Below are 20020 nucleotides of genomic sequence, written 5' to 3' on the forward strand. Positions count from 1 at the left end.
TCTCTGCCTCCGTCTTCCTCCCTGTTCTGTCCTGCTTTTCCGTTAATATATATAATAATTTACTTATTAATTATGCTAACTTATAATCAAAGACTTAAAACCAATCATTAAAACAATAATCTTATTTATAGGTTAACTTGTGCTTGTTTAAAGTTGGTTCTTGCTTTATCTTACACCGCATCGTTTATCAAGTGAGTAATCTCGTACCTAATCCCTTTTTGCTTTTAATGTTTTGGGATGTTCATGTGTTCATACAAACTTAGAGTCTTAAACTTGTTTATGAACTTTAGTCGCGCAGTATCCCATGTGTTGAGGATGTAGACTTGGCTGTTTATTTGTATGTGTGGATCATTAACCGTCTTGTCGGTCTATTCCGCAGTTCTCATGGTACCATTAGATGAACACGGGAGAACTATCGTTTATGATTTTCTCTTTTGTTTACACATGCACAGTTTGTCTTGTTTGTGAGCTCAATTGTGAGCACTGGCAGTCTTATGAATCTTAGAGTTGGTCCCGATCAGATTACACCCTTGTTGAAAACCAGACATACACATGTTGCGCGCAGATTTATTGTTATCTATGTACTGTATTAAACTTGATTTCTCACCAACACGCAAGTGTTTGACGTTTTATTTTAACACATGTTCAGGTTTGCAGTAGCTGTTTTGGAGCTTGTGGACACGTAGGAAGTTTTCTTTATTTTGGACCTAGATTAAAATGTATCAAGACAAGTTATTGTTGTTCGAATATTTTGCCTTATAATATATTGATTTATGTTGATTTATGTTATCTTGTGTTTACCCTGCGCGTGCGCGAACGAATGTATTTATTAAATATTGACACCCAATAGTGTCACGAGTAATGAAACAATATGTGGCGCCCCGATGTATAATCCGCCTTTGGTCGGGGTGTTATAGATTGGTATCAGAGCTCGTTGACTTTAGGATAGGTGGTTAGACGTAACGGCCTAGAATACCTAAGAGTCCCTTCTCGCGCATGAGAGAAATCTCATGTTTGCGCGCTTATTGTTAATTACTCGTTATTTATGAATATGCTCGCGCTTGCGCAGTATATGATTTTATGTTTTATTTCGCGATATTTCGATTTTTGTTGAATTTCGATTTTTATTGATTTTACTTACATGTTCGTTTGTTGGATTTGAAAATCCGAAAAGTCATGGTGATACATGAATAGTTGATTTTCAATTTCCCTTTACGATTATGTTCTGAGGTTGGAGACTTGAAAAGTCATGGTGATACATGAATTGTCAACCTCCAATACTCATTTTCTTGTATGTTTTATATTGAAGATTGAAAAGTCATGGTGATACATGAATCGTCAATCTCCAATACTCGTTTGCTCGTATATTTTAAATTGGGAATTCGGAAAGTCATGGTGATACATGGATTGTCGATTCTTGATTCGAATTTGTTACCTTTATTAAGTCTGCATTTAAAGTCATTTAATCTACTTTAACTTTTGATAGTATCTAACTCCGTGAAACCAAGCTTTATAAAGTTATACTTCGCGATAAAACCAAGATATTAACTAAAATTAAAACTTTTATAGAATGCCTCCGCTATCTCGCCGATTTCAGAGAAGAGAAGCCTCGCGCATGCGTAGACAGCAACGTTCCCAGGAAATGGCCGCCGCAATAGCCCAAGCTTTGAGCCAAAACAATACCAACACCTCTGGTTACAACATTAAGTCCTTTAACGCGGGTAACCCTCCAAAGTTCACAGGTCTTGAAGGAGCCACCGTGATGCTCCAGTGGCTTGAGAAGATAGAAAACACTTTCCTCCACACCCAATGCCCCTCAGACAGACGAACCCTATATGCTTCCAGTGTCCTGGAATCCAGAGCGCTTACATGGTGGAATGGAGTAGCTCATGCGCGTGGCGCAGAAGCTGCTTCCAGCATACTCTGGGAGGAATTTAAGGATCTCTTGACGCGAGAATTCTGCCCTCCCAACGAAGTAAAGCGCCTGGAGGAAGAATTTTGGAATCTTAAGCAATACAGCGGTGAAGCGCGCGAGTACGCGACGCGCTTCCACGAGCTAAGCTTACTGGTCCTTCACCTTGTTACCCCTTCCCGCCGAGCCATAGAGAAATTCCTTGGGGGTCTCCCCATGGAAATTCAAGATTCTGTATGGGCCAGAAACCCAGTAACCCTCTCTGACGCCATTGAGTTGGCCGCTGTGCTCAAAGACAACCATGTCAGAGCAGGAACCCTGTTCCTGCGGGGAACAGAAAAGACCAAACTCACCAAGACTATCCCTGAACCAACAGAAACCAAACCAGAATCCTCAAACCATAACCAGAAACGTAGGCGCAGACAAGCTTACGCGCTTACCAACCCGCCCATTGTCCAGCAACCCATTTATCAACCACCAGTTTACGCGCCAAACCCACTGTCAACCTACCCAACACCTCCTGTAGTCCACAACTATGCCTTAACCAATCCAGCACTCCCTGCCCCGCCAACTAAGAAACCTTATACAGGAAACCATCCCTTTTGCCCAACCTGTAGATTTCACCACCCAACCCAAACCCCGTGTCGACTTTGTAACCGATGTGGCCGTACTGGTCACACTGCTGAGAACTGTAGAGTCCTTCCCGCCAATCCAATTGCGCCAACACCACCAGTCTACCCGCAGAACCCACAACCAACCTACCAAAACCCACGACCCAGATCGTGCTTTAACTGTGGTGATCCCAGTCATTTCCGGAACGCGTGCCCGAGACTACAAGTGCAAATCACACAGGCGAATCCGGTGAACCAGATTTCAAACCAAGTGACGCGTGGACGAGCTTTTAACATAACCGCGCACCAAGCGCAAGCGAATAATGACGTAGTTAATGGTACATTTTTGCTTAACGGATTTTATGCTTCTGTACTTTTTGATACTGGCGCCGATCGAAGTTTTATCTCTCGCGCCTTCGAGCAGAAGCTTGCGCGACCGCGCAGCGATTTAAAAGAAGATTTTTCAGTTGAATTGGCTAACGGTGAAACTGTTTTAATTAGCTCTGTGATCAAGGATTGCACGCTTAACCTTAACGAAAACGATTTTCTGATCGATCTCATCCCCATGCCTCTTGGAAGCTTTGATGTTATTATTGGTATGGACTGGCTCTCGAATAATCGCGCCGAAGTTATTTGCGCCAAGAAGTTGATTCGCATTCCTCGAGAAAATGGTGATCTTCATATCTACGGCGAGAAACCCTCCCGCGGTCTTAAGCTTATGTCTTGCGCCGAAGCCCAAAGACTCATGCGGAAGAAGTGTATTGCATTCTTAGCCCATGTGGTTAAACCTGCTGAAGAAAAGAAGCTTCGCGATATCCCTGTTGTGCGTGATTTCCCTGAAGTTTTTCCTGATGATCTTCCTGGTATCCCTCCCGCTCGTGAAGTCGAGTTTCGTATTGATCTTGTCCCTGGTGCTTCCCCCGTGGCTAAATCTCCTTACCGTCTTGCGCCCGCTGAGATGCAAGAATTGGCAAGCCAACTTCAAGAGTTGACTGCTAAAGGATTCATCCGCCCTAGCTCTTCGCCCTGGGGTGCTCCGGTGTTGTTCGTTAAAAAGAAAGATGGATCGTTTCGCATGTGTATTGATTACCGCGAGTTGAACAAACTCACCATTAAAAACCGGTATCCCTTACCGCGTATTGACGACCTCTTTGATCAACTCCAAGGTGCCTCTTGTTTTTCCAAGATCGATCTCCGCTCTGGCTATCACCAGTTGCGCATCCGCGATGAAGATGTTCCGAAGACTGCTTTTCGAACTCGTTATGGCCATTTTGAATTCTTGGTCATGTCCTTCGGTTTAACCAACGCACCCGCCGTTTTCATGGATCTAATGAATCGGGTGTGTAGGCCTTTCTTGGATAAATTCGTGATTGTGTTTATCGATGACGTTCTGATTTATTCTAAGACCAAGGCCGAGCATGAGCAACATCTCCGATTGGTATTGCAAAAGCTTCGAACCGAGCAGCTCTATGCTAAGCTTTTCAAGTGTGAATTTTGGTCGGATGAAGTACAGTTTCTTGGCCATGTTGTTAACAAGATGGGTATTCATGTCGACCCATCCAAAATTGAAGCAATCAAGAACTGGATTACGCCATCCTCTCCTTCCGAGATCCGCTCCTTTCTGGGCTTAGCTGGTTACTACCGGCGATTCATTTCGAACTTCTCAAAGATCGCACTGCCTTTAACAGCTCTAACGCACAAAGGTAAACCGTATATTTGGGGCTCGAAGCAAGAAGAAGCCTTTCTATCGCTCAAGCGTTTGTTATGTGAAGCTCCTGTTCTTGCGCTACCTGAGGGTAATGATGATTTTGTCGTGTACTGCGATGCCTCCAACCAAGGTCTCGGTTGTGTTCTTATGCAACGAGGCAAGGTTATCGCTTACGCATCAAGGCAACTCAAGGTTCATGAAAAGAATTATACAACTCACGACCTCGAACTTGGTGCAGTTGTTTTTGCCTTGAAGATCTGGAGACACTACCTTTATGGTACTAAGTGTATCCTCTACACTGACCATAAAAGCCTTCAGCATATCTTTGATCAAAAGGAACTTAACATGAGGCAACGCCGATGGAACGAACTCATCAGCGATTACGATTGTGAGATCCGGTATCATCCTGGTAAGGCTAATGTGGTAGCCGATGCGCTCAGCCGAAAACCCTGCCAGCTTAACTGTATCTTGCCGCGCACGCATCTTCACTTCGCGCCGATCCAAAGCAACCTTGAATCGCGCATTCGTAACGCGCAGCGCGCATCCATCAGTAATGGTAACCTTCGCGCCGAGTTAGCGTGTGGCGCGGAAGCGCATTTTGTGCCTAATCTGAGTGGAATTCTCTGCTATCTCAATCGCATCTGGATTCCCTTTGATGAGAATCTTCGCGCTGATATCCTGAGTGAAGCGCACAAATCTCGGTATTCTATTCATCCCGGCGCTGATAAGATGTACAAGGATTTGCGCATTACTTATTGGTGGCCCGGTATGAAAAAGGATATTGCTGTGTTCGTAGCTAGATGCCTGACTTGTTCTAAAGTAAAATCTGAACACCAACGCCCATCTGGTTTGCTCGAACAACCAGAAATTCCTACGTGGAAATGGGAATGTGTAGCGATGGACTTTATTACCAAGTTACCTTTGACAGCAAGCAAACATGATAGCATTTGGGTAATAGTGGATCGTTTGACTAAGTCTGCTCACTTTCTGCCCATTCGTGAAAACTACCGTGTTGAGCAGCTCGCGCAGCTTTATGTCAAGGAAATTGTCTGCCGCCATGGTACTCCTTTGAGCATCATATCCGATCGCGATGGCCGTTTTATATCTCGCTTTTGGAAATCTCTCCAATCTGCGCTAGGAACTCGCTTGGACATGAGTACGGCATATCATCCCCAGACTGACGGTCAGTCTGAGCGAACTATTCAGACTCTTGAGGATATGCTTCGATCTTGTGTTCTTGATTTTGGAGGTAATTGGGATTCATACCTGCCTTTGATCGAGTTCTCTTATAATAACAGCTATCATTCCAGTATTGGTATGGCCCCATTTGAAGCACTTTACGGTCGTAAGTGCCGCTCCCCGATTTGTTGGAGCGAAGTGGGTGAAACTCAAATCACAGGACCCGAACTTGTTCAAGAGACAACCGATAAAATCGCCAAGATCCGTGATCATCTGCTGACTGCCAGAAGCCGACAGAAGAGTTACGCAGATCGTAGGCGAAAGCCTCTCGAATTTCAAGTTGGTGATCTTGTTCTCCTCAAAGTGTCGCCCTGGAAAGGTGTTGTCCGCTTTGGGAAGAAAGGTAAGCTTGCTCCTCGTTATGTTGGTCCATTCAAGATTCTCGCGCGTGTGGGAAAAGTTGCCTACAGACTTGACCTACCGCCCGCGCTCAGTAATGTGCATCCAACGTTCCATGTATCCAATCTCAAGAAGTGTTTAGCTGACGAGAACCTTCACATTCCACTTGATGAAGTTCAAGTTGATGAAACTATGCATTTCGTTGAGAAGCCTGTTGAGATTATGGATCGCGAGGTAAAGCAAACCAAGCGCAGTCGTATCCCTATCGTGAAAGTTCGTTGGGAGTCCAAGCGCGGAGCCGAGTTTACATGGGAAAGGGAAGATCAAATGAAGATCAAGTACCCGCACCTGTTCTCTGCGCAACCTACTTCGAGATAAATTTCGGGACGAAATTTCTTAAAGTAGGGGAGACTGTGACATCTGCCCCGATCCGACCCGACCCAGGTACCCGTTTCCCTTATCCGATCTCTTTCTTTTATGATTTAATATTTATTTATACTTATATTTTACTTTTAATAATAATAATATATATTTTCCTTCCCGCCTCTTTCTCTCTTTTTCTTTCCGCCGTCCCGTCCCTCTCCTTCTCTCTTTCCGCCTTCTTTTCCCTCTTGTCGCCGTCCCGCCCTTACGCCTTGTTTCCCTCTTTTTCTTCTAACTCTTTGCTTGTCCTTTGTTCCTTCCCGCCTAAGGTTGTCTGCGCTGCTCCACGCGCCAGACTCCTTACAAGGAATCCTGCGTGAAGACCACCTGTTTCAGCGATACGCGAGACGAACTCTTCTCGCAGCGCGCTAAGAATTGTAACTCTTCTCGCAGCGCGCTAAGAACGGTAGTTCTTCCCGCGACGCGCTAAGGATTTGTAGTTCTCGCAGCGCGCTAAGAATCGTAGTTCATCCCTCGACGCGCGAAGAATTATAGTTCTTCCCGCGGCGCGCTAGGAATTTTAGTTCCTCCCGCGGCGCGCTAAGAAATGTGATTCTTCCCGCGGCGCGCTTAGAAATGTAGTTCTTTCCGCGACGCGTTAAGGTTAGTTCTGTCTGCCTTCGCGCTCGCGCTCTCTTGACCTTCTGTGTCTGCCTTCGCGCCTTAGCCTTCTCGCGCTAAACCCTTTGAGTTTTCTTCTGTTGAATCTAGCCGTTTGCTTTTGTGTTGTCTTATCTTTTGAGCTGTTGACCTAATCTGCTTTATGTCTGAAAAGCCACTTTTGGCGCAGCATGCGCACCAACCCCATTGGTTGACAGAAAAAGCGACTGACATTATCTTTTGAGATCTGCTTTTGCCATGCTTGACCAGTACCTTTATCTGATCCGCCCATGCTTTTTACTGTTAACCTGTCAGCTTTATCTTACCCCCCCCCTGCAGCTGCCATATCTTTTGACATCTTTTGCTTTTGGATTCTTATGCTTTTTGATATCTTTTGCTTGATCCTGTTATAGATCCTTTCCCCTTTTCTAGGGATTATGTCTCCTAGGGTTTTCCTATATATAATAGTAATATTTTCATAACACTACACACACAAAACACTTAATCTCTCCTGTTTTCCTTGCTCTCTGCCGCCTCCCTCTCTGCCTCCGTCTTCCTCCCTGTTCTGTCCTGCTTTTCCGGTAATATATATAATAATTTACTTATTAATTATGCTAACTTATAATCAAAGACTTAAAACCAATCATTAAAACAATAATCTTATTTATAGGTTAACTTGTGCTTGTTTAAAGTTGGTTCTTGCTTTATCTTACACCGCATCGTTTATCAAGTGAGTAATCTCGTACCTAATCCCTTTTTGCTTTTAATGTTTTGGGATGTTCATGTGTTCATACAAACTTAGAGTCTTAAACTTGTTTATGAACTTTAGTCGCGCAGTATCCCATGTGTTGAGGATGTAGACTTGGCTGTTTATTTGTATGTGTGGATCATTAACCGTCTTGTCGGTCTATTCCGCAGTTCTCATGGTACCATTAGATGAACACGGGAGAACTATCGTTTATGATTTTCTCTTTTGTTTACACATGCACAGTTTGTCTTGTTTGTGAGCTCAATTGTGAGCACTGGCAGTCTTATGAATCTTAGAGTTGGTCCCGATCAGATTACACCCTTGTTGAAAACCAGACATACACATGTTGCGCGCAGATTTATTGTTATCTATGTACTGTATTAAACTTGATTTCTCACCAACACGCAAGTGTTTGACGTTTTATTTTAACACATGTTCAGGTTTGCAGTAGCTGTTTTGGAGCTTGTGGACACGTAGGAAGTTTTCTTTATTTTGGACCTAGATTAAAATGTATCAAGACAAGTTATTGTTGTTCGAATATTTTGCCTTATAATATATTGATTTATGTTGATTTATGTTATCTTGTGTTTACCCTGCGCGTGCGCGAACGAATGTATTTATTAAATATTGACACCCAATAGTGTCACGAGTAATGAAACAATATGTGGCGCCCCGATGTATAATCCGCCTTTGGTCGGGGTGTTACAGATATCCTGACAAAAGCGGTTGCTGCAAGAACATTCGAATCAGTTTTATCCAAGTTGGGTATTGGATATCCCACTACACAACTTGAGGGGGAGTGTTAGAATATTCGACCAAATTGGAAAGCTTAAATTATGGAGCAACAGTTGTGGTCAAATATTGACCACTATAATTAGAGAGTTCACAGGCTGTCCATAATCTTCTCCCTATCAATCGGTTTATTTAGTTTCCTTGTATAGGTCCTAAGTTCTATATATATTGTGTATAATTGTCCCTTTGTAATATACTCGAAAAATATAATAAAAAATCCTCTGATTACCATTTGATCATATATCCAATATGATATGCTAGTATATTCATTACTACCATAACATTAACGCGTATACAAACGTGACTATTTCGTAATTACAATAATGGTACAACTAGCACATAAGAAATGAATCTACTATGCTATGGAATATATTCAAAGAAAAAGCAGAGGGTAATGTCAAATGGCATGTTTAGAAAGCATTATCCCTTTTTTCCCACTATCTACGGTTCATGTTCTACATATGTGAACATAAAAAAACCAGGAATGAAGGAATTAGTACATAAAATGCTTTATGCATGTGAATTGTGATTATGAAATGTGAATGACCTCTTTGTTGGAATGGAATCAAAATGGGAATCAGGAGCTTAGCATTGTAGTGCTTTGTTTGCTCTATATATGCAGTCTATAATTAGTGTGCAATAGCAAGAGCAAGATACACAATTATCACATCTTTCTTTGTAGAGACTTCTCTTTCAAGCAATTTGTTGAGTTCATCATGGTATTAATTCCTAATCTCTTGTTATCTTTTTATACTTGTTTCAATCTTTAAACTTTTTATCTAAATTATGAACTTGGTCTCACTTATAATTGAATATTGCAGGACGGTAGTAAACTATTGGGACCTTGGGGAGGACATGGAGGAGTTGAATGGAATGATGGAGTACACACCGGAGTAAGAGAAATAACTATTGTATATGGCAGATGTATCGACTCAATTCGTGTAACATATGATAACAATGGTAAACCCTTTATGGCTTAAAAACATGGCGGCTTTGATGGAACACAATCGGCTCAGGTAAATACATTTTCAGTAAATTTCCTTGCACTATATTCAAAGTTGGAAACTGATTCATGGAATTTCTTATGAATTAATTACAGATTAAGTTGCCGTACCCTGAGGAGATATTAGTAAGTGTTAGCGGGAACTATTGTCGTGTGGTCTATGGAGGCAGCCCCGTGATTCGGTCACTCACTTTCAAGACCAACAAAAGGACATTTGGGCCATTTGGGTTTGAAGAAGGAACACCCTTTAATTTATCGGCAAACGGAGGCCATATTGTAGGGTTTACGGGAAGAGGCGGGTGGTTTCTGGATTCACTCGGGTTCTACTTATCAATCCCTAAACCAAACCTCTCTCAAAGATTCAACGTAATGCTTAAAGGAGTTAACCATCTTGCTATCAGAGATGATAAACATAACAAGGCCAAAGGTTCAAAAGGTTATAGGGGATACTCATATGCATATGAGTAATCCCCAACTTCGTTTTTGCTGAACAACCAATTTGGATCGCTAACGGGTCACTGATCCACCCGATCATCTTCATTCATGTACTTTGTATGTAGTACAATTGTCATTACCCGTTATTATATATCAATGTCTCAAACAGCGAATGTATTCATTTCATAATAATATATGCAACGTATGAGTTTCAAGCATCAAAACATGACATGACATATCATATCATAGCATAGCATAACATAACATAACACAAATATAAGTCGGTCAAATTTACATAACCAAATGTAAGGGTATAAATACTAATTGTGTACCGACATTTCAAAGTGTGATAATAATAATAATAGTGTGCATATTTTATTTCTTTGTGTGTGTGTGTCCGAGAGTCCTTGCACATTCATATACATACTCATACAAATAATCATAATTGTATTCATCCAAAATCATGACCATATATCGAATAAAGAATCCGAGCAACATATCAAGCCCTAAGAAAAACCTCTTTCAACATAATGCCTAAATGATTTAACCTTTTTGCTATCAGAGATGGTGAACATGGCAAAACCAAAGGCTCAAACGGTTATAGATGGGGCATATGACATATGAGTATCCCTAAATATAATTTCTTGTAATTCATTGCAAGAGAGGTGCAAATTTATCTAGTATTTCATTGTTATTTATCCAATAAGTACAGTTCTAAATAAAATGAATGACATTACGAGTTGAATCTCAATCAACAACATGTTCATAATATATATGCATAGTACTAGTTTCAAGCAGCAGTTAAGAAGAACATAACAAAAATATGATTCAGTCAAATATATATGCACAGTTCTAGTTTCAAGCAGCAGTTAAGAACATAAAACAAATATGATTCAGTCAAATATTGGAATCACTACAACAAAAATGGCTTTTTAGTACGCACAAAAGCGTCCTAAAATGCTATTTTATAGGACCTTTCATTTAATATGACCAACGAGAAAAACGTTTCATGTAAAGGGGACGTAATAAGTCTCGGAACTCAAAAAGCGTCCTGATATCCCAAATAAGATTATGAAACCAATTTTATGGTCGCATAAAATATCCATTAACAACTCAAAAAGCGTCCCAATAAAAACATATTAGGACACTTTTACAATGTTTTAACATGTGCTTACCTATCTTTAATTATTTGATACACATACAAGCGTCCTAAAAAAGTAATTTATAAGACCCTTATGATGTAACATTATAGGTACCTTAATACCAAGAAAAAAGTCCTAATATCACAAATAAAATTATGAAACAAATTTTATAGTCGCATAATATCTTCATTAACAATCCAAAAAGCGTCACAATAAAAACATATTGGAACACTTTTACAATATTTTGACATGTGCTTACCTAATTGTAAACTTTGACACACATACAACTGTCCTTAAAAATTAATTTATAGGACCCTTATGATGGAACATTATAGTACCAAGAAAAGGGTTCTAATATCCCAAACAAGATTACGAAACTAAATTTTATGGTCGCATAATATGTCTATGAACAACTTAAACAACGTCCTAAAAAACATATTATGACACTTTTACAATGTTCTAACGTTTAATAGGACAATAATTCGAAGTCCTAACATATCATATTGTACAACCCTTTTTTAAACGTCCACACACACAATTTTACGATATGTTTATGGACATCTAAATATTGAAAGAAATAAAACTTCATTATATTAAATAAGTTTGTTCATAACGAAAACACTAAACATAAATAAGTTATAACATTATCCAACATAAACTCTTGTAACATTCAACAAAAAAAATTAAAAGCAATAAAAGAAACAAGCACCATAAAATCCCGAGTCATCATGCGACCTCAATCCTCACGGACTACCTACAAATAAACCATCCATGTATAAGCATTAAGTTCCATGTTATTAAAATTATTCGTATCACAAGTAGGGGTGCAAACGAGCCGAGCTGCTCGAGCTACTCGAGATCGGCTCGCTAAAAAGCTCGAACGAGCCGAGCTTAATCAAGCCTGAGCCCGAGCTCGAGCCTAAAAGTAAGCTCGTTTAATAAACGAGCCCGAGCCCGAGCTTCACTTATCGAGCTCGAGCCGGCTCACGAGCCTAAACGAGCCTGCCATTTATATAATTTTTTAAAATATATATTTAATAGTTATTAATATATATATATAGAGAGAGAGAGAGTTTTATAAAAAAATATATAAAAAGAATTATATTATTTAAAAAATAACTTATAAATGGTAAACGAGCCGAGCCCGAGCCAAGCTTGAGCTTGAAAATCTACTCACGAGCCGAGATCGAGCTTGAAAATCTATTCACGAGCCGAGCTCGAGCTTTGGAAATAGAGCTCGAAACGAGCCGAGCTCGAGCTCTATGTAAGTTAAACGAGCCGAGCTCGAGCCTGGTCGAGCTCGGGCTCGGCTCGGCCCGTTTGCACCCCTAATCACAAGTTTAACAAATACATACCGAGATGAATGGATAAGGCCATGCGATGGATGCACCAATACAATCTTGAATTGTGGAAAATAACCCATATGGTCTCACCATCTTTTCATCTATTTTTATTGGTACTTGAACATTTACCTCACACCATTTTGGTCCAATCTCTGTACCACCAACTAGCTCATTTGGGTCCAGGCTCTTCACCCATCCTCTTGCTACAGGCTCAGTAGGGTTTAGAATGCTTTTGAGGAAAACTTCATCTTCGACCTAGATTTTAGTTTTCAAAAAACAGTTATATATTAAACTCGAGTCATTATAGTGCAAAAATAATTTTACAAAAAACAAGATTTTACACTAGCAGACTAACATTTTATAGAAAATATAATCTAAAAAAAACATCAATGGACATTGTTGTTTTCTAGTGTAGCCCAATGTAACCGTTATTTAATCACCAACTTACAATCAATTTTTGGATGAGTCTACAAATTAAAGATTTACCTATATTTCGCAGCTTCTACATATCCTAAGTCTAACAAAACATCCAAATTACATACTAATCCTCTTTTTGACCATGTACTTTGTGAAAAATATAGTGACGTACCTATTGTTTATAACATATTTCTGATGAAGTACAAAATATAACTTACAAAATGTGGAGCACTAAAGATTTATATAGAAAAATACCCGTAAGCGTGGAGGTCCACTGGTTACAATGGGGAAAGATGACGATGTAACAGGTGGAACACTAGAATCATCCTTCGACCTTTTCATCTCGGACACCTGGGCTTCTAACTGGACCACGGTACTAGTAAGTTCTTCACATTTAGACTTCAGTTGGATATTTTCTCTACAACATGCTGAACGACTTGGTATTACACCCCAAACATCAGAACCACGAGCACCTAGACCATAAATGACTGCATCACCATTTCGACCTTTACCCATTACCTTAGAAAAAACGTCACCTGGCCCAGGATTATCGGTCGAACCCTCAGGAAGATTAGAACTAAATTGTTGCATTTGTGTCTGTATTAGATATAATAACAAAAATAAGATATGTATTTTTAACACCATCAAGAACACATAGAAAAGATATGTATATGAATATATAAGCATACTACTTACAATTGCATTTGCAGCTTCCTCATTTTTTGTAGTTCCATGTTTGCAGAAGAATGCACGAAACATTTCCAATCGACTTAGATCTTGTCCCATAGATGTCTGTTTGAGCAAAAATAAAATGAGTATTAACAAAGGATATATTACAACTTGTCCAACCATTACAACTTCACCATGGTCTCTTCAACAGATTTGCTAAAGTCGGTAGAAGTGATATGTAGCCCCTGGCGCCTAACCATACTGTAATCAACCAAACTGAATATGATCAAAATGGTGTTTGTGAGAGTGAACCTTAGAATGGGTCCTATCAATTATATTGACTCAACTGTCAATTTTCCATCTCTAAATAAAAGTATTGATAATAACATGAAAAAAAAATGTTGTTTGTGGGATTGAACCTAAGAATGTAACTGATCAAATTAACGGTTGTTTGCATAACTTGAATCTTTCCTTCAAAATATAGCACATTTAATTTACTTAGAGTATAAACTATACAGAAATGAATGCAAAAGAGAAGCATCAGCATACAGCCAACTTCAAGGCTGCATAAAGAAAACTTACTACTGATAAACTCACTAATCATACAATTAAAGCATGTAAATGATATTAGAAGCCATATAATTCAAAGGCACAAAAAGAAAGACAACAAAATAGAAGAAAGTAAAAATGCTAGTATGCTACTACAACCTAATAAGTAAATAGCGTAGTATATTAAAACTTTGCTATTTAATTGTAGACAGTGTTCTCCGGTCCATAATTGCAGGTTGTGATTTCTGAATGATTGTTGGTGAAGTTATAAAAAGTTCCACTTGGGACTTTTATCAAACACTTTGTGTGCAATTGAAGATTACGTCGGGTTTTAATTGTTATGTGAGTTCCAGGTTTGGCAAAAGGGGGCATAGTTTTTCAATTGCCAATTTTCCATCATAAATAACGTATTAAAATAAATATTTCAAAGCAAAAAAAAAATTGCAAATATGAACAACTCAAAACAGCTAATTCGATCTTACTCAATCGCACAACCAATCAGCAATTTAACTCAAATGATTCCTCTGTTACTTGTTTAAAGAAAAATGAAACCAAGGACGTCGAACCGCTCTTAACTGGCGATTGAACCCGAATAACCTCTGGCTATTGAACAGCGGATCACCGGCAATTGAACGCTAATGACGATTGATACACAAGCGACCACAAGATATAGGGTATCCAGTTCTAGTGTGATTCGTTATGCGGGAAACTAAAATTGTGATTTGAGATAATTTCCTGCTCAGCAGACCCTTCAAAACATGATATTAAACAATTTAGCATATAAGAATTAAATTTTCATAATATAACTCGGTTATTATTTCATTTATTAGCATATAAACATAAATGACAACATCAATATAAAGATAAAGCTAATATATAACAGATGATTCGAAACTAAACTCACGAGTCAAGCTTGTAATAAGTTTGTTTAATAAACAAGGTCCAGCTAGAGCGTCACCTATCAAGTTAAAGTCAACGCGTGATTCTAAACGGACTTAATATTTATTTATAATTTATTATTATTATTTTTCTATAATTTAATATTGTAACTATGAATTGATGTATTAGTAGTTATTATGATAAAATTTTATTTAAAATTATTACTTACATATTATAGGTTATTAATAATAAGGGATTACTTTATAGAATAATAACAAAGTTTTGAAACTATTTAAATCAGGTTATACATAAAATATTTTGTTCCAATCAGGTAACTAAAGTTTGTTTGTATTGTAATCATATATATTTTACATGGTGAAGAAACACTAACCGGACCCCGGACAGTTTACTGGTAACCTGGGGGTTGGAGAGATGTTTCCCACGAGGGGTTAGACCCTTGGAAGATGGTTCTTCTGATGACCTGCAAAACAGACACCGTGAGCTCGTCACTGAGAAGGGGGGGGGGGGGTTCCTCCTTGTGACCACCCTCCGGCGTGAGAATCAGACTAGATTGCTCTTTAAATATAAAAGTATATTAAGAGATTGCTAGAGCAGATATCAGGTATATATGATGATAATGTAGTAAGATATGATAAGATCAGATGGTCATACCATTTGTGGTATTTATAGCCGAAGGTAGGTTTCCAAAGAGGTATGGCCGGCTGCAACAGTGTTCCTGTTCCACCAACAGTAGCCTACGCACGTGCCCTGCTGGTAGTTGGTGGGTAGGTAGCGGCTGATAGCGACCAGGCCTGCTGTATACTATTCCTGTTCCACCAACTGACGGCTACGCACGTGGTATGGCAGTAGTTGGTGAGTAGGCAGCGGCTAATAGTGACATACAGTGCAGGAGCATGCTGCTCGCCATACTGTTGTCAATAAGCTGTCGTATCTTTAGTCAGATCTTTTTCCCATACCTCGTCAGGTACAGTACAGAAGATCTTCCTGTATCGTACGGACTGGCTTATTTGGGCGGGAGTATTCCCCCTCCCGCCCTTGTGCGGGATAGTTCCCGGCTTCGCTCATTCCTTCAGGTGACACTGTGATTGAGAGCTAAGTGCCTTGTGCGTGTAGCCCTGCTGCGCGGGTGGCCTTCCCTGATGGCTTGTATCCGAGGCTGCGGGGACAGGCGGAGTCCTTCACCATCGGGAGGCATTTCCTGCGGGACCAGCTTGCGTACTGCGCGTAAGGACGTCACATCTCTGAGCATGGTTGGTCCTGCGGATCCAGTTGGTTTCTGCGCAGACGTCCCTCTTCACGGCGAGTCTTGCGGGTCCAACTAGGCTCTGCTGGGACCTACCTCTTCAAGTCCCCCCAGTCCAATGTTCTTCTCATGAGTGTTTAATAAAGTGAGGTGAACTTTTGGACTTAAGCAGAGGGTTTTGAAAAAGGGTTTTTTAAGGTTTTCCATGGGGATTCTTCCCGCGGAAGTCCTTGTCACTTGCAGAAATTCCCGAGTTTCCTGCTTGGTCTTTGAGTATGATGCGGGTAGGCTGTAACCTCCTCGCAAGTCAGGAGCGTTGAGTCCTACTTGTGTGGATTCTCCGTGAGGTTTTGGTAGTTTTGAACATAGTGATCAATTATGTTAAAACCACCAATTCCATCCTGGAGCTTCAAACAACGTAGTTCTCGACGTTCCCGCTATGCGGGGATGTTATTTCCGTTTCCGCAAGCATTGCCCAGAAGATCCTTCTTGGTTTCAATTCCCATCGGAGCGCTAGGTATGTGAAGGGTTTTGCCTTAACACTGTACCTGCGCTCGTCTTACGGTTACTTTACTTCCAAGGTATTCCTGGCGTCAATTCCCTGCGGGTGCTAGGTATGTGAAGGGTTTTGCCTTTACACTGTACCCGCACCTGTCTTATAGTTACTTGGTTGCCGAGGTACTTGGCTTCAATTCCCTGCGGGTGCTAGGTATGTGAAGGGTTTTGCCTTAACACTGTACCCGCATCCGTCTTATGGTTACTTGTTCGCCAAGGTTTTCTTGGCTTCAATTCCCTGCGGGTGCTAGGTATGTGAAGGGTTTTGCCTTTACACTGTACCCGCATCCGTCTTACGGTTACTTGGTTGCCGAGGTACTTGGCTTCAATTCCCTGCGGGTGCTAGGTATGTGAAGGGTTTTGCCTTAACACTGTACCCGCATCCGTCTTACGGTTACTTGTTCGCCAAGGTAAGGGGGTATTTTCCCGCTTACTTTTTTAAATTTTGAATTTTGAAATTCGAAAGGTTGGTGGAAAGATAGGAACAGTCCAAACCTCTGAAACGTCGTGCGACAGTTTCTTCTGACTGTGTCAGGACGTGCAGGAAGTTATGGTGACGTGACATTATATGGTCATTCCAGACGCTTTTTCAGGCGCGTGGGCGCGATTTTTCGGGCGCGTGGCCGCGAAATTACTGGCACACGTCCTGTCAACAGCTGTTGCCAGTCTGCTTTTTGCCACGTGTCATAGTTTCATTGCACCTTCGATTTCTCTCACCTCCGCATTAAATTCACCGCATTAATTGCGATTAGTATATAAAGGGGGAGAGGCCTCTTTGTAATCCACACTTTCACCTTTCTTCTTATTCTTCTTAGTGATTTCCGGCAAATACTCCCCTTTTCAGGCAAGCATTTTCCCGAAATCACTTTCTTCTTTCTGCAAAATGTCTTCTCATGATGCTGAAGCTGTAGCCGACGATAGGAGTACTGCTGGCGAGTGCCAGTGTGCTCTACCTGTCGATCAGTACCAGTACATCGTCAGGAAGTTCATGCTTGAGTCTCTTGAGCCTGAGTTTCCTGAATCCCACCAGACTGTGTACGATGCCCCCAGTGGCAAGATCGGGGTATATGCTGCATTCTTTGTCTATGGGAACCTTAGGTTTCCTTTGACAAAGTTTATGTACCGTGTCCTGGAGAGGCACGGTGTGCACCTGACCGAGGTGCATCCGATGGCGATTGCCAAGGTCCGACACTTCGAGTGGGTGTGCCGGATTCTGGGTATTGAGCCCTATGTGGACCGCCTGATGACCTTCTATACTTGGAGGTGCGTCCAGGGGTGGTACACCCTGACAACCCGTATTAAGGGTTTGAAGATCTGCGTGACCGAGCGCAGTCTCCGATCGTGGAAGCGGGAGTTCTTCTACATCTCTGCCCGCGCCATTCCCATTGCCATGAAGTTTAAGAAGGGGCAAGCGCTTCCGAGCCTTCACGCTTCCAGCTACCAGGAGGCGGAGTGGTTCGCGAAGATATCCCGGGTCCAATCTCCGGTTTACCGGTTTGCGGAGTCCGGGATGGTGATGCTGGGGATGAGCCGGGTATGGAAGAATGCGTCCCGGTTTCCCATCCTTCTCGAATACGGTTTGAACTCTATTCCTTATGGTATGTCTTGTCTTTCTTGCTGATATTAGTTTGTCTTCTAACTGTTTCTTTTCTTTCAGAGGGGAATGACTTGGAGTCGCTCCTGTACCCGCGGGAAGCTGACGGTCCCGTGCGGGTGGGCACTCGTGCTTTAGACGAGAATGAGTTGCCCATCCTGGAGCAGACGGCGGATCGGTTTGTGGAGGTCTATCCGCCGGGCCAAGAGATCCTGAGCCAGAGGCGGCCAGGTAAGGCGATATTCTATCCTCAACCCCTCAATGCTGTACCTGCTGCTGGATTTCCTTACATCCTGTCTTCTTCTGAGGAATCCGCAGATGGTCCTCCGCTGGTGCGGAAGAAGAAGGCTGCCGGAGGGAAAGGAAAGGAGAAGGTGGCCTCCACGGCTGATCCGGTGCTTCTATCTGACACCGAGTCAGATAGTGAAGAGGTGGCGGGGAACCCCGGTGGTGAGAAGACCACTGCTCCGGAGGCTACGACTGTTACCTCCGGAGAACCAATGACGACGACGGTGACCGGCGTCAAGAGACCGGCCCCATCGGGCTTGTCCCCGCCCCTCCGTACGTTCAGGCTCAAGAAAACCCGTAAGTACAAACATTCTTTTTGTAGATTTATCATACTTCATAAATTTATTAACACTTATCTTCTTGTGCAGGCGTGGATGTTGACGCATTCCAGGGTGAAGTGCCGAGTAGTATCTCTCCGCCGATGACGGTAGGCTTGGTCAGCCTACCTGAGGCGTCGACCCAGGCGCCTGCGCCTGGTCCCGCTGGTTCAGTTGCTCATTCTGAGCCGACTGTTCCAGCCGAGTTTACGCCACCGCCGGCCGTGAGTGCGATTTTTACGGCGTCCTTCACCGAGCCGGCGGTTACGATTGCTGCGGATTCTGCGGCAGCGACTGCGGCGGCTGCCACCATGCCCCCGCCACCGGCACCGATGGCCGGCCCATCAGGTACGCATGGGAGTACTCGCCAGTCTTTGCCACCTTCCCATCTGCCTGACCTTTTGGATGGGTTTCCTTTGGGTTCAGGTGATGGGTTCGGCGGTTATCGGCCTGTTATAGACCCTACAGGTGCGTAGGGTTCCTTTGGCCATTTTTCACTTTTATTTTTATCATCTTTTCCTAACTGCTTTTTTGTTTTTTGCAGTGTCGGATTCCAATGAAGTGTATGTTCCGCGATGGAACATACGCCGAGGAACAACCCTTCGCACCCCTGTGGAGTGCGTGGAATGGGCTCGCCACGCTGCTCCCCATGGTGCGTTGGGGGAAGCCATGGCTAGCTACCAGGAGGGTAGGCTAACCAATGAGCTTCGGGTTCTCCAAGCCCGGATGCAGCCGCGCGTCGAGCTGCTTTGTCGTGAAAACGACAAGTTGAAAGCAGCTCGCGCCAAGGATGTATCTCAGGCGCGTGCTCTTCGGGAGGAGAACCAACGATTGACCGCAGCTGCTGCGGAGAAGGAGAAGGCTTTCAAGGCCCTCGAGGTTGAAGTTCAAGCGCGACTCGAGGCCCGCTCCAAGGCTGCCCAAGCTGTTAACGAACAGCTTCGGCTGGCTAAGGAGACTGCGAGGAACGCGACTGAGAGGGCTACCAAGGCTGAAGCCGTTGCTGAGCCTTTTCGCATGGAGAACGAGGAGCTCAAGGCCCAATTAGAGGCTCTCCAACGTGCTCATGATGCCTTGGCCATGGAAGATGCCAAGAAGCTCCAAGAGATCCTGGACCAGAGGGGCGTGCTTGACCACACAGAGCGGAAGCTTAAGGGCGTTGAAGAGGCTGCTGCAAAGGAAGTGCAACTTGC

At 42.4% G+C, this 20020-nt stretch overlaps 2 protein-coding genes across 5 annotated transcripts in view; one reads left to right on the forward strand and one right to left on the reverse strand.

The window, feature by feature from the left end:
- LOC143534338 (jacalin-related lectin 3-like) overlaps positions 1-20020 on the forward strand; it is a 76260-nt gene that overhangs the window by 20158 nt on the left and 36082 nt on the right. The gene's annotated exons all lie outside the window — the stretch shown is intronic.
- LOC143534309 (uncharacterized) lies at positions 11248-14645 on the reverse strand. Of its 4 annotated transcripts, none has more exons than XM_077028821.1 (3): positions 13409-14645; positions 12308-12550; positions 11248-11706 (listed from the first exon to the last, which is right to left on the reverse strand). In XM_077028821.1, the coding sequence occupies exons 1-3, from the start codon at positions 13562-13564 to the stop codon at positions 11689-11691; spliced, it is 417 nt and encodes a 138-aa protein (XP_076884936.1). In that variant the 5' UTR covers positions 13565-14645; the 3' UTR covers positions 11248-11688. The 4 variants fall into 4 exon arrangements, 2 of the variants coding, with proteins under 2 accessions (XP_076884936.1, XP_076884935.1); XM_077028820.1 differs by lacking the exon at positions 13409-14645 and adding an exon at positions 12968-13372; XR_013135527.1 differs by lacking the exon at positions 11248-11706 and having other exon boundaries at positions 12289-12550; positions 13405-14645.

This window comes from Bidens hawaiensis, unplaced genomic scaffold (assembly GCF_021521415.1).
Source record: "Bidens hawaiensis isolate Kalapana, Puna unplaced genomic scaffold, B.hawaiensis_p1.1 tig00010132_1, whole genome shotgun sequence".
Taxonomy (NCBI): domain Eukaryota; kingdom Viridiplantae; phylum Streptophyta; class Magnoliopsida; order Asterales; family Asteraceae; genus Bidens; species Bidens hawaiensis.